This window comes from Spermophilus citellus (assembly GCF_964194105.1).
Source record: "Spermophilus citellus genome assembly, chromosome: 7".
Classification (NCBI taxonomy): domain Eukaryota; kingdom Metazoa; phylum Chordata; class Mammalia; order Rodentia; family Sciuridae; genus Spermophilus; species Spermophilus citellus.
The window spans coordinates 83,512,006-83,525,750 of NC_138188.1; the positions used below are offsets into that span (position 1 = coordinate 83,512,006).

The following is a 13,745-nucleotide window of genomic DNA, read 5'->3' on the forward strand; positions in this document are numbered from 1 at the left end:
TGAGCATTTTTTTTAAGTACCAGGCATGTGTTAATCATTGTGCATTATAAATCAGATTAAGATTTCTGCTCTCATGGGTCTCATAGTACATTAAGTACCAAGTTTCCAATTCTGTAAATATCTTGATGAAATGGACACAAGTACATTAAAATAGATTGAAAACTGTAATCTAGAGCCTATATATCTTATATTTTCATATACATATGAATTATATATCCAAATGCTCTAATTATTCACCTATTACTTCTCTCCAAAGAACAGAACTCTAAAAACATAATAGTTCAGTTTACAGTTTGAATGTACTCATGCTGAAATTTAATTGCTACTGTGAAAATGTTAAAAGGTGGAGACTTTAAGAGATGGCTAGGCCAAAAGGGCTCCATCCTCATGGATGGGATTTATGCCCTTATAAAAATGGCTGGTCTCGCACTCTTTGCTTTCCTTTGATCTCTCCAGCTCTTCTGTTTTTATGCCATAAAAGGAACAGCACACTTCCCCTTTGGTGGATGCAGCATTGAAGGTGCCATCTTGGAAAAAGAAATCAAACCCTCACCAGAGAGTGAATCTGCTGACTCCTTGGTCTTGAACTTTACAACTTCCAAAACTTAATAAACTTCCATTCTTTATAAATCACCAATTCTAACTCTGTTATAGCAACACAAATCAGAATATGACAGATTGAAGTGGTTAGCACAATCATTGAAAGACCTGAAGTCTTACACTAGTGCACTCATTTTGGAGAAACAGGGAAAAATAATAATGTAAGCTTTAAAAGCAAACATTCCTTCACCTCGAGATGCATGAATGGCTAGCATGAGTAAAGAGGCTGTTTTTAGTAAACCTTAACTGGAAGCCAAAGACTCTCCCCAACACCACTGAAGAGCAGAGCCACAAGATAAGCTCCAATAGCTCAGACCTGACCCACAGGTTAGGCAAAAGCCACCCTCCTCCTATGTACTGTGTTGACCTCCAGATAATAATAGCTATCATTTATTGAGCTCTTGTGCTTCAGGATCTGTTCTAAAACTTTGCCTATATGCTTTATTTAATCTTCATGATACCTTATTGAAACAGAAGACCTCCATTTGATAGATACTGCCATTCCATGTCCATATTCAAGAATTTCTGACTTATGCAGAGGTTAATGTCAAGCACTCATTCCTCTTTTCTTCCTGGTTAGAACCAAGAGAATGAAATGACAAGCAGACAGCAATCAAAATATCCACTTTCTTTATGGAGGCCTAATGAAGCACCCCAAACTACAAGCCCTGAAAGTGTACCCCTCTTTTCCATGGTTATGCTTACCTTGGTTTGTTACATGCAAACCCAAAATGAACATTATTACCTTCAATCAAATGCAAACTTTAGAACCAGTCACTAGAGTGCATTGGGTCTTGTGTTAATCAACTTTTCATTGCTGTAATCAAAATACCTGAAAAGAACAACCTAGGGGAAAATATTTATTTTGGCCAATGGTTTTATAGAAGATCCAGTCCATGGTCAATTGACTCCAAGGCAGAAATATCAATCATGGCAGAAGAGTGGACAAAGGAAAGCTGCTCAGCTCATAACAGGGACCTGAGCAGAAGGAGCTGGAGACAAGATAAACCCTCCATGGCACACCCCAATGACTTACTTCCTCCAACTGGGTTCCACCTCCCAGTAAGTAGTCCATTCAACTACAGATGGATTAATTCACTAATGATGTTAGAGCCTTCATGATTCAATCATTACCTACACGCCTCACCTCTGAACCTTGTTGCTTTAAGAACATGCTTTCAAGATGTAAGCATTTGGGAATTCATTCCTGAGTCAAACCATAACAGGTCTGCATTAGGCCAACTTCATAGATGTTTTATTAAGCTTTTTTCTGCTGTGACTAAAGGACCAGACCAGAACTGTAGAGGAGGAACAGTTTATTTGGGGGCTCAGAGTTTCAGAGGTCTCAATCCAGACACCAGACTCCATGCCTCAGGGCTCAAGTGAGGCTAAACATCATGGCAAGAAGAGTATGGCAGATGCAAGCAGCTCACATGATGATCAGAAAGCCACTTGCCAGATACAAGTACATACCCCAAAGCCATGCCCTCAATGCCCCTCCTCCTTCAGCCACACCCCACCTGCCCTTAGTTACCACTTAATATCATCAGGTGATTAACTCACTGATTGGGTTAAGGCTGTGATAATCCAATCACTTCTTCTCCGAATCTTCCTGCATTGTCTCACACTTGAGCTCTAGAGGACAACTCACATCCAAACCATAATAGACATTTCCAGGCAGCAGTGGTATAATGAATCAGGATCTGTCTCAAAGGGCCAGTCAATATCAGTAAAAAGTGCTAGAAAGCACAAGACAGAAGTAGCTGCTAGAAGGCAGGCACTATGCCAGATACATTTGCTCCCTAGGCAGGCACGATGCCAGGTCTATTTACTCCACTGTCTTTCTAACAATCTGCCCAGAGAGAGAAAATCCTAGTGCTTTGAAATGTACCTTTCAAACACAGTTGCCCCCTGGAATCATTTGAAAAGGCTGAAAAACTTGCAAAAAACCTAACCCAAGCCAAATAAATCAAATTCTATGACACATGACTAATTTTTAAAGTTGTCCAGGAAATTCTAATATGCAGTCTAGGCTGAAGAGGACCATTTAATAGCCTTGGTAACCCTATCACCTTATAATGTAATCAGTCATAACTAGTGTTTTTGATTGACTACTTTATGCTAAGCAACCTTCATCACCACAACTGTGTAAGACAGGTATATTAATATTTAACCACTATACACTCTGCTGCTCCAGTGGATGCCCTGATCCCAGCAATCTGTCCAATCAGGTAACAATATATTCCCTATTTTATAAGGCGCAAGCAAGGGTTGGAGATACTGGAAAAATTCATTCTAAGATTTCCTTAAGTAGGGTATAAATTCTTCCCTTGGAAGTTGAGGAAGAATTAAGTTTCCAAGAACTTTTATAAAGATTTGAAAAATATGAGGTAGGGAATAATAAACAGAGATTATTATACTTCTCAAGCAGTTATTAATAAGAAGCATAATTTTACAGAACAGCTTTTAGTTTTGAACAGGCACTTTTGGTATTTTGAGACAGGAGTAAGAAAACTGAACAACACAGTATATGAATATAAGGCTAAGAGTTTTGTAGGAAGACACCATGATTATGGGGGTAAGAGAATCACAGATGTGTATAAACATATGATGACAAGCTAAGACAAATTAGAACAGAATACTGGTAGACTGGGAGGGATAAAAAGTTGCAGGACAGGTGAGGTAAAGTTCACACCCTGAAACACCAGCACTGAGTCAGTAGTAGATAAAACATGATGCATTACTCAGTTATTCAGCTATTTTAAAAGACAAAGACAGAAGGGCTGGGGATATAGCTGGGTGGCAGAGTGCCTGCCTAGCCTGCACAGGGCCCTGGGTTTGAACCCTAGCACTGCAAACAAAACACAAAAACAGACTCTTTCTTATTTCACATTTTTAAGCCTCTGCAAAAACAGAAAGTAATATAAATTGGATCTTACATATACAAATTTCCTGATGATGTGTTAATACTTATATGTAAAATAATGTATCGATTTTGCTAACAGAATATCTGGCATTATCAAAGATTTACACTTCTTCTAAACAATAGGGGTAATCATTTTTGTTGTTTTTCTTGCATTTTATGATTTCTACATTATGAATTTGCAGGACACTGCATTTATCTATAATCTGACCCTATGGGAAAATGTATCTGATTGAAATGATGTCAAAACACATAATGAACAATAGAGAAAAGAACTCCTACACATAGATGTGTTCCCTTGGTTTACTTCTTTCTTTTCAAGGAGTTATCATTCCCTTATGAGAAGAGTCCTGAAAGGACAAAATATTCCACCCGTCTGTGCCAGGTAAGACCTGCATCTCATCTGTGAAATAACTGGCACCTTCAGAGCTTTTACCCATTTACTGGGAAACTTCAGAAATGTAGTTGGCCAAATTTGGTTAATTCAACAAGTTTTCAGTTTAGGTAAAAGCTTACCTGAGGATTAAATGTTGAAAAGTCCTCTTATTGAGTATCTTATAGTCAAGTGAACATAACTAGCTTTGCAAGTTTTAACAGTGATGGGCTGCAATTTGGTGATGTTTCTGGAACGAAAAAAGTCAAACTCTAAATTGATTTTTAAACTCATTCTTCTCAATCATGTGAGCAAATGATTAAAAGAATACACCTGTAAGTCATTTCTTAATTCTATCCTCCCTCCTTCAACATGTATACACAACAGCCCCTAACACTTAGAACAAGTTTTAACACAATACTATTAGATTTTTAAGACTCTAGTTTATTATGATATAGTTAGTGACTTAAGTATTAACTGAACAAATGAACTCTTCTAGAATTAGTCTTTTTTATTATATCAATTTTGGGTGTTTTACGGCTAACAAATTTTGAAGTACATTTTACTAAAAAAGCATTTAGAAGACATTTATCCATATCATTTAATCAACTAGGAACCAAAAAATTAATGCTTTAAAACATTTCTTAAGTTGCCACAAAACTTGTGTCTTAAAAAGTGTTTGGTTTTTTCCAAAGACTAAATGGAGAACATTAACAGAATTTACTTTGCCATTGATTATATCTATTAGATTGATCAAAATGGTTGGATATCAGCAGGACATGGTGGCACATGCCTGTAATCCCAATGACTTGGGAGCCTGAGGCAGGAAGATCACAAGTTCAAAGCCAGCCTCAGCAACTTAGCAAGGCCCTAAGCAACCTGATGAGAACCTATCTCAAAAAGAAAATAAATTAATAAAAAATAAATTAATTAAAAGGGACTGAGGGTGAAACTCAGTGGAAAAACACTCCTAAGATAATTCTCCAGTCCCAAAAAAAAAGGTATAAATGGTTGGATATCAGGAATTTCATATGGTTCAACATTATTAGAAAAACTTTTTTCACATTAAATGAAATAATATGGTCCTATGTATTACAAAGAAATGAAAGTTTTTGCAAGACAGCACAGCCTCAGCTACTCTGCAATGTGCTAAAAATCCTAATTACAACACGTATTCAGCAACAGAGATTATGGTGCTATCTTTCCAAATTCAAAACTATTACCCCTGAGGCTGTAACTAACAGTCCAATTCTCACTTCATTTCCACAGTGCACATTAAAGACTGATTTAGGTGGATAGGCACAGATAACTCTGGGGGTAAAGAGACAGAAATACTGTTTAAAATAACTTCCTAAAACAAAAATGTCATGCTGCCAATAATTTTTAAATCCCATTCCCAAGGGTTTGGTTTGTTCACTTAGCTTTTCTCCTATCTACTCCACAGATGCTGGAGAGCAATGAAACGTCAACTATTAAGAATAGGCAGTAAAATAAACAAGGAGAGAAATGAATTACAGTAGATGGGGTAGAGAAGATGGGAGGGGAGGGGAGGGGGGATAGTAGGGGATAGGAAAGGTAGCAGAATACAACAATTACTAATAGGGCATTATGTAAAATTGTGGATATGTAACCTACGTGATTCTGCAATCTGCATTTGGGGTAAAATTGGGGGTTCATAACCCACTTCAATCTAATGTATGAAATATGATATGTCAAGAGCTTTGTAATGTTGTGAACAACCAATAAAAAAAAATTAAAAAAAAAAAAAAGAATAGGCAGAAACCTGAGTAACCAGCCATTTCACAGCAATTTGCTACTGAGCAATGCTGACCTTATTGTCAGAAGTTATTTAATATAGAATACAAACATCCACTAATAAATAACTTTATAGGAAACTAGTCACATTAAATGATGTGTAGAGTTTACAAAACTAGTTTGAAAACAATGATTCTGAACAAAGATTGACTTAATTTCTAATGGAGGAGGCTGCCACATTTTCTGAAACATAAAACCAAACATAATACATAAAGACAAGTCTAAAGAGTAATAATGCATTTTTCACAGAGAACCATTCCAATGTACTGAGATTTAAATCAATTCACTCGATACACAATTCTTTTGAGTCTCTTCTCATTTTTATTTTTTAAAAAAGACAGACTTAGGATATGGTAAGAAATTACTAAGGTACATTTTTTTTTTAATCTGTCAAATGCTACAGTAATGGAATAAATAAATAAGATTTTTTTTAAAGTTCAATGTTTATAGACATATTTATAAAAAAAATGACTGAATTAGAAGACATTAAATAATGATGATATACACCAGGGATTAGGCAAGGAAAGGCACGTCATTTCACCACAAGAAATAAGAGACCATAGTTGGAGTTTAAACTGACAGCCATAGCTTTAGATCTTGTGGTAGTATTCCCAGCTCTGTAGGCTCTTTATAGTAGAACCTTCTTTATGGTACTTAGCTGGAATAAACAGAAAGCAGTTGGGAAATTTCTTACTCTGTGATCCTAACAATGTTAAAAAGAAAGCACTCTTTTAATAATCCTGGTGTGAAAGAAAGAAAGAAAAAAATTAAAAATGGTTTGGTGATACTGAAAATCCTATAAAGGAGTTTTAAAAAACAGTAATACAATACAGTAAAATTAACCCGTTTATCTCACTGAATTGGAACTTTTGCAATTATAAAGTTTAATTTCAAGTAAACACCGTATTTTTCACTTCTTTTCTTGTAGACAGACATGGTGTAAATATAGACAGCTGCCATATTTCACCTCAGATGAAGCTATGTGCCAAAGTTTACAGAAAAGGATCTTAGATAATTTTCCAATTTTATGAAACTCTTAAATTTTTTAAAACAGCAATAATATGCCTGGCTGACTGGCTATCTACAACAGCAAAGTTCTGACAATAAGAGGTTTACCAAAGAAATTTATTTCTGGTTCAACAGATAGTTACTGTACGTTTGGTGAAAAGTCTTAATAGACATAAGCAGAACTTGTTCTGGGTCAATTTCCTATTGCAGATTTTCTGTCACAAATTTGTGTCAAGCCTCTTTCTTTCTGACTAGATTTTGAACCTAAATTAGTTTGAGAAATGGAATCACTGAGTAAACCACATAAATTTTAGTGGCATTTATTGTATATTTAGTCATGTGTGTGTATTTAAATAAAATGGATTTTCAGGATAAAATGGTATATCCACAAAAAAATAAAAAATAAAATATTTGGGAGGGATGCAAGGGAAAACATAGATATCAAAAATATTAAAACGGCAAATGAAAAGCAGGCCTGTTCATGCCACACGATATGCCTTCATTAAGGTGTACTCTTTCCGGTTGGTGTGAGCAGCCCAGATGAACAGAGCAGAAGCCATGAACTGTAAAGGAGCAGAAACGCAAGCCAGGCAGAATGACCATCCAAATTCACCAGACACATTCTCAGGCGGCTCTAGTTTCTGGTGGAGTAGTTTAATTCCAGCAACGAAACAACTTACTGTGCCCAGTGTACACAAACCTTGGGGGGAGAAATTTAGAAAACAAAACATAGCTGGGTAAGAGCACAGCAAAGAGTTTTTAGGCAACATGACAGTGCAGTAATATGTGAATATTTATGAATTATAACTTTTTGGTCTTTAAGGAGACAGAAGAAGCTAAAGGTTAAATATAATAATAAGACCCACCTGCAAGGAGATGGAGAATGCCTGTGGCAATTGTGGGATACAAGCTTCGGCATATACAAGCACAAAGTCCAATCAAAGCCCCAAAGCACATCAAACCTAAACTAACAAAAGGTAAAAGGAACTGACACCGCCAAAGATCTGGTTTTAAAAAGGAGAGAAAGAATAGAAATGTTACCACGATTTCAGACCATTTTCCCATAATGGTAATTTCTGTTACATTCTAATTAGATCCTTTCTCCAAAAGTGAGGAAGAAGTATTTTAATGCTGAGACCTCTTTGCTAAAACAAACTGTTTATATGCCATGTGATGTTTGTTCTACACATGATTTGTGAATTAATCCTCCCCAAAACTCTTTAGATAAGATACTATTACTATTTCTATTTTATAATTGAAGAAATAACTTCAGAATAAATAACTCTCAAAAGTGAGACAGGAAGCAGGAAAGTCAGGATATGCAGGAAAAAAAAATAGTCTAAAACTACAGAGCTGATATTAAAGTCCTTACAAGATTTTTCCCCCTATATCAGAGATTAAATTCAGGGGTGTTCTAACATTGAGCTACATTCTCAGCCCTTGTTTCTATTTTTTATTTTGAGACAGGTCTCACTAAGTTATTCAGGCTGGCTTCAAATTTGCAATCCTCCTGTCTCAGCCAATAGCTGGAATTACAGGCATATACCACCAGGCCCAGCCTCCTTATAAGATTTAACGCAGGATTAACAAGTAAAGGAATGGAAATTATAAATGACCTGTCTTCAAAGCTATTGGAAGAAAATACATAACACATGAAAAGAAAATACATAGAGTAGATCTGGAATACACCAGGCACTCAAATGCAGTTTTAATCACAATAAATTTTCTTATCAACATTAAAAAAAAGTGATAGGTCTCACAAAGCATCTCATTCCATTTTCAGATAATTTTAATTATTAGTAAATGTATTAATATCAATATTAGTCAAGTTCTACTTTCTGGTACTAGTTTTAATTTTTTCAAACTTCACACAGGAGTTTTTTCTAACTAACCTCTCCTCAAACTCTGATAATAAACTACTGCCTAGGCATTCTCATTACAAAATTGAATACCTGGAGTTTATTCAGTTTCCTCTCATAAAAATGGTCATTCTTAGGGGAAAGCACTAGTAAGTCTCTAATATTCTAAAAGCTGAAATTCAAATCTAAAGACAGTACTTCATGGGCAGCCTTGCCATCAAGGAATAGAAAGTTCACAATGAACACTTTTTTTTTTTTTTTAACATCTATACTTTTGTTACCACCACCCCACCACCTTAAGATTGAATAAACACTTTTGACAGACCTGATACTCAGTGATCAATTTAGAGCTTGCAGTTAACTTTTTTTTCACATGACTATTAAACATAGGTAGTATAAGTGTTTAATTCAATTTATTATTTAACCCCTGGTAAATTTCCTCTTAATAAAATGGGCCTATAACATCCTGGGAATATTCAGATTTCATCATCCAATATATTAGCTACCTCCCTGAACTTCTAATCATTTGAAATTTGTTAAGTATATTTCTACCTTCTAAAATATATTATCAACAAAAGAGAACATCATTGGAATAGAGTTAGAGAATTTATTCCAAGTTCATACTATCTACTGACACATCATATTCCAGAAATACATTTCAACCAAACACAAATAAAATTATTTCTTTGCCTCCCCAACTGTCCTGCTGAGATCAAAGTACTCACAGGTCCGAAGTAGATCAATTCCACTATTGTGGTTTCCAGGATCAACAAATTTCTCCATGAACTGCTCATTTAATGTGAAACTCATGCATTTTGTCACCACATCAAATGACTCTGGAACAAGAACAATGATTCCTTGTTGTTTTCATTATAAACATTTCACAATAATCTCTTTCATTAAATATCCTCTGAAGTATAAAGTGATGTAGAAAAGATGTTCCCAAGGAGTAAGCTATTTTTTGAGCCATGAGTAACACACCAGTACCTTTGATGGCCAATGGATGCCCCTGGTTCTCAGTGATAGGCTGAAGATAGAAGCATGAGGAAGATTAAATATTAAATATATATATGTATACATTTATATATATTATATATATGTATATATACATAATCTTCCTCATTCTTCCATCATAAATATGTATGTGTGTGTGTATATATATACACACACACACACACATACATATAATCTTCCTCATTCTTCCATCATAAATATATATACATATATACACACACACACACACACACACACACACATATGAGAGAGATTGAGATTCAGAGAAAGGGAGTGAAATGAATAGCAGAATAGTAGGCAAAGATGAGGAAGAAGGGAGAGAGGACAAAGACCAAAATAAATAAGTTTGATCTTCTCCCCAAAATGGTTAACATTTCAGGGGGTGACAATTCTATCTATCCTTCCAGTTCCTCAGACAGGAAACTTTTAATCATTCTTGCTCATATATACTCCAACAGAAAATCCTAGAGGATCTTCCTTCAAATCAAATTCAGGATCTAATGTCACCTCACTGGTCTGATTCACAATCATTGCACACCTGAATAAATGCAACAACCTCCTAACCAATCCCCTAGCTTTCACCCTCCCTGCTGCCTATCTGTTCTTACCATATCAGCCAGGGTGACCAGATCATGTCTCTCCACTGCTCAAAGCCCCCTCAAAAGGCACCCTATTGTACTAAAAAACTAAAGTCCTCAATATTCCTGGAGTCCTAAACAATTTACACCATTCCCAACAATCTGTCTCTGACAGCATAACCAACTCTGCCCATAACTCATCCAGCCAGTGGACTCCTTGCTGGTCTTTGAACATCTCAAGTATGCTCCTGCAACAGGCCCTCTACAGTGGTTGTTCCTTTCAACCTAAATGATTCCCTAAACAAATTCTGATTACCCTTTGTGGCTAATTCTTTCTTCTAGTCTTTACCAACATCTTCTTTTCTCAATGAAGCTTGTGCCACCATCCTTTTGAAAATCAGAATCTACGTTCACTAATATTCTCCAATATTCTCCTCCCCTCATATTTACAAAAATCCCCTTTATTTTGCTCTTTTTTTCCACAGCCATGTCATCTTTCAACATACTATGTAATTATTTATTCTGTTTATAGTGCTGTACATTGTGATTCTGATTATTGCTCGTCATCCCTTTTTGGGAATACTTGGTCCTCCAAACTGAGGCCCTGGAACACAGAGGCATTCAATCAATATTTGTTGAATAACAAAAGAACTGGTAGAATTCCAATATTAAGTACTCCTGTGTCCTCATGAGTACAGTGAATTTTAACCAATTTTTTACATACTATTTCCCTTTTTTCATGACATACTATCATTCTTCTGATATATAACTCAAGTTTGTTCTGCTACGATTTAAATACACTGCTTCCTCACTAAACAGAAGTACCATAAATGGGGGGGGGGGGGGAGTTGTTCCTTAAGAAGAGCTCTAAGTCTTCTAATTTCACTAGAAATTAAAATCTTTTAAATGTTAAGAATGCTTGTTAAATAAAACTGAAAATCAACTTAAGATTTTTTTTCTTTAATACAAACTTTCTTTTTAATATTTTTTAGATATTGATGGACCTTTGTTTTATTCATGTATTTATATTCACTTATTTATATGCTGAGAATCAAACCCAGTGTCTCATATAAGCTCTACCACTAAGACACAACCCCAGCCTCTATAATTCAAACTTTTTAACCTACAACTTATATAACAATATTGTTTTAAAATAGTCTCAAATATATACAGATTTAAAGGTAGAGCTGGTCAAATTTTGTCCTCTAAGTATAGGACACAGGAAGGATATTCACTTTAACATAGCTAAGCCAAAAGGACAATCAATAAACATTGAACTGATTTTGGATACTAGTCCTCTTACTAATTACCAAATATTTAAAGCCTTCCACTCTACTTTTCCAACTATTTTCTCATAACATGTGAGATTAAAAATATTTTAATGAGTTAGCAAATAAAACAATTTAAAGTGGCTTTCCAAAAATACAAAGTTACTCATCTAACCAATTATTAATGAGTAATATGAAAATGAATAGAAATTGGGAAAAGAAGGTGGTGGGAAGAGAAGCAACACATAAGATTTATTTCTTTCCAATACACAATTGGGAAATCATTGGGAGATTGTCTGTGACTGTGTAGGAAAAGGAGAGAGAAACTGAAATAGAAGAATACCTGTCCTTTCTGGTGGAGCATACCAATGTGTGTTTTTGGGTACAGTGATACACCGTCTCCATAATCCTACTGTGCCACTATACCGGAAAAGCGCGTCATTATAAGTCTTTTCATCTGCCTCATCATTAATGAAGTCTTCCCAGAGGCTTTTATTCAAATCACTTGAATTTTCTTGAACTGGACTTCGATATTCATACCAAAAGTCTGTGCCAATTGAGGCTGCCATGTAGATGGTGGAAATGAGGCTAAGCACACAAGCAATTACAAACGCTGTAGCAAAACGGTTATCCATTCTGGCATTCAGACTGCTCTGTTTAAAAGTTGAAGAAAGAAGAAAAATTAGACTTCAAGAACAAATAAGAAAGATTATTTTGAAAGAAATTGTCTTGAAATCACCCTTTACCCTATTCCCCATCCCTTGTTTCTTAAAAGTAATGTATAATCATAAGGAATTGAAAAATTTTAAAAAGTAAACATTCATAACTTTAAAACAAAACTCATTCTCATAAAAATACTTATTTAATGCTCACATACCCAGGATGCTACGGAGACAGAAGTCTTGTTCTCTAGTCTATCACCTGCATACTAAAACAGACAACACTGAAATGGACATACACATTACAGATACAAACAATAGACATGCCCATGGTCAGCAGTGTACCGTGCACACATTTTAAATATCAGGCTGATTTTTACACTAGCTTTAAGTGTCCTGGGTTTGAGTGTGGGAAAAGACAGAAGGAAAGGAAGCACTGAAAACTGGCCCCTCCCAGTTTCCTCTGAAAGGCGAAGCCTCCCAATCAGGAACCACTTGGAAATCAGAGTTGAAGATGTTAACCCAGAGGGAAAGGTTGTTCTAGATGTATGCAATAGCAAAGAGAACAATAACATATAATAATGCTAAATAGCAATCTCCCCAACATTATAAAGTTAAGCCAAATACTCCGCTCCTATCTAGTCTCCCCAGTCCTTATTCTGAATCTCAACTGCAACCTTGGTATTTCCCTAAATCCTGAAGTACAACGTGGATCCATAAAAACCAAAAGATCCCTTCCCAGCAAGAAAGAAAACTCTGAACTGGGCAAAATACGAACACTCCCTAGGCGTGGACAGGGCTCTATGGCAGTAGTAAATGGCCGCGGAAAATGACTCAAGGCGGACTGATCATGCTGAGTCAAATACTGTGAAGTATATACCAAGACCGCGCCAAACACCTTACAAAGGTGGACAAAAACAGGCTCGCAAACTGGCGTTGCTGAGTTTGGAAGCTGGGAGGTGACTCAGTAAGATCAGCGCAATTGCGGTATATAACAATATCTCAAAACTTGGATGTGTATTTTGATTTTTTTTAAATCCCCTTTCATCCTGGTGCTCTCAAATGACCTTAAAGGGTCCCGGTACAAGGAGCTGTGATTCTTTGTCCGCTCGACGCGGTCGCCCCGCGGGCCGCACCCCATAGCCAAAGGAGGCCCAGGCAAGCGTGGGGCGGGGCGGGGCAGCTCAGCGCGCCCCCAGCCTGGGGCCCCAGGTACCGGACCAGCTCCCCCCCCAATACACTGCACAACCCTGGGAAATCCCCCGCCACGGTGCGCCTAACAGAACCCGCCCATCCCCAGCGCCGCACCGGAAAGGAGCCCCTCTTCAAACCGCCGGGAACGCCGAACCGCGACGCGACCCCCGCGGGCGACGCCGGCCCCGCTCACTCACCGCCCATCCTCTTGCTCCGCCAGCTTCACCCTTCAACGGAGACCACAGCACCCTACTCTCCCCGCGCCTCCTCTGACGCACTTCCCTACAGAGCCCGCCCCCACCATAACTCCCGCGCCTCCGCCTTCGCCTCCACCCCGGGCCGGGCCGCAGCCCCGAGCCCAGAGGACTTGTGGGATTTGTAGGAAGGACGGAGGCAAAGCTGCCTAAGGCGGCGGAGGGCACGCCGGGCGCCGCGCGGCCCATTGTGGGGGATG

General features: G+C 37.2%; 1 protein-coding gene across 2 annotated transcripts; it reads right to left on the reverse strand.

Moving 5' to 3' along the window:
- Positions 1-6,039: 6,039 nt before the first annotated feature.
- On the reverse strand, positions 6,040-13,621 carry CLDND1 (claudin domain containing 1). Of its 2 annotated transcripts, XM_081302636.1 has the most exons (5): positions 13,489-13,621; positions 11,782-12,091; positions 9,304-9,414; positions 7,586-7,723; positions 6,048-7,419 (listed from the first exon to the last, which is right to left on the reverse strand). In XM_081302636.1, exons 2-5 carry the CDS (start codon positions 12,071-12,073, stop codon positions 7,199-7,201), a joined length of 762 nt encoding a protein of 253 aa, XP_081158762.1. In that variant the 5' UTR covers positions 12,074-12,091; positions 13,489-13,621; the 3' UTR covers positions 6,048-7,198. The 2 variants fall into 2 exon arrangements, with proteins under 2 accessions (XP_081158763.1, XP_081158762.1); XM_081302637.1 differs by lacking the exon at positions 11,782-12,091 and having other exon boundaries at positions 6,040-7,419; positions 13,489-13,510.
- Positions 13,622-13,745: the final 124 nt, after the last annotated feature.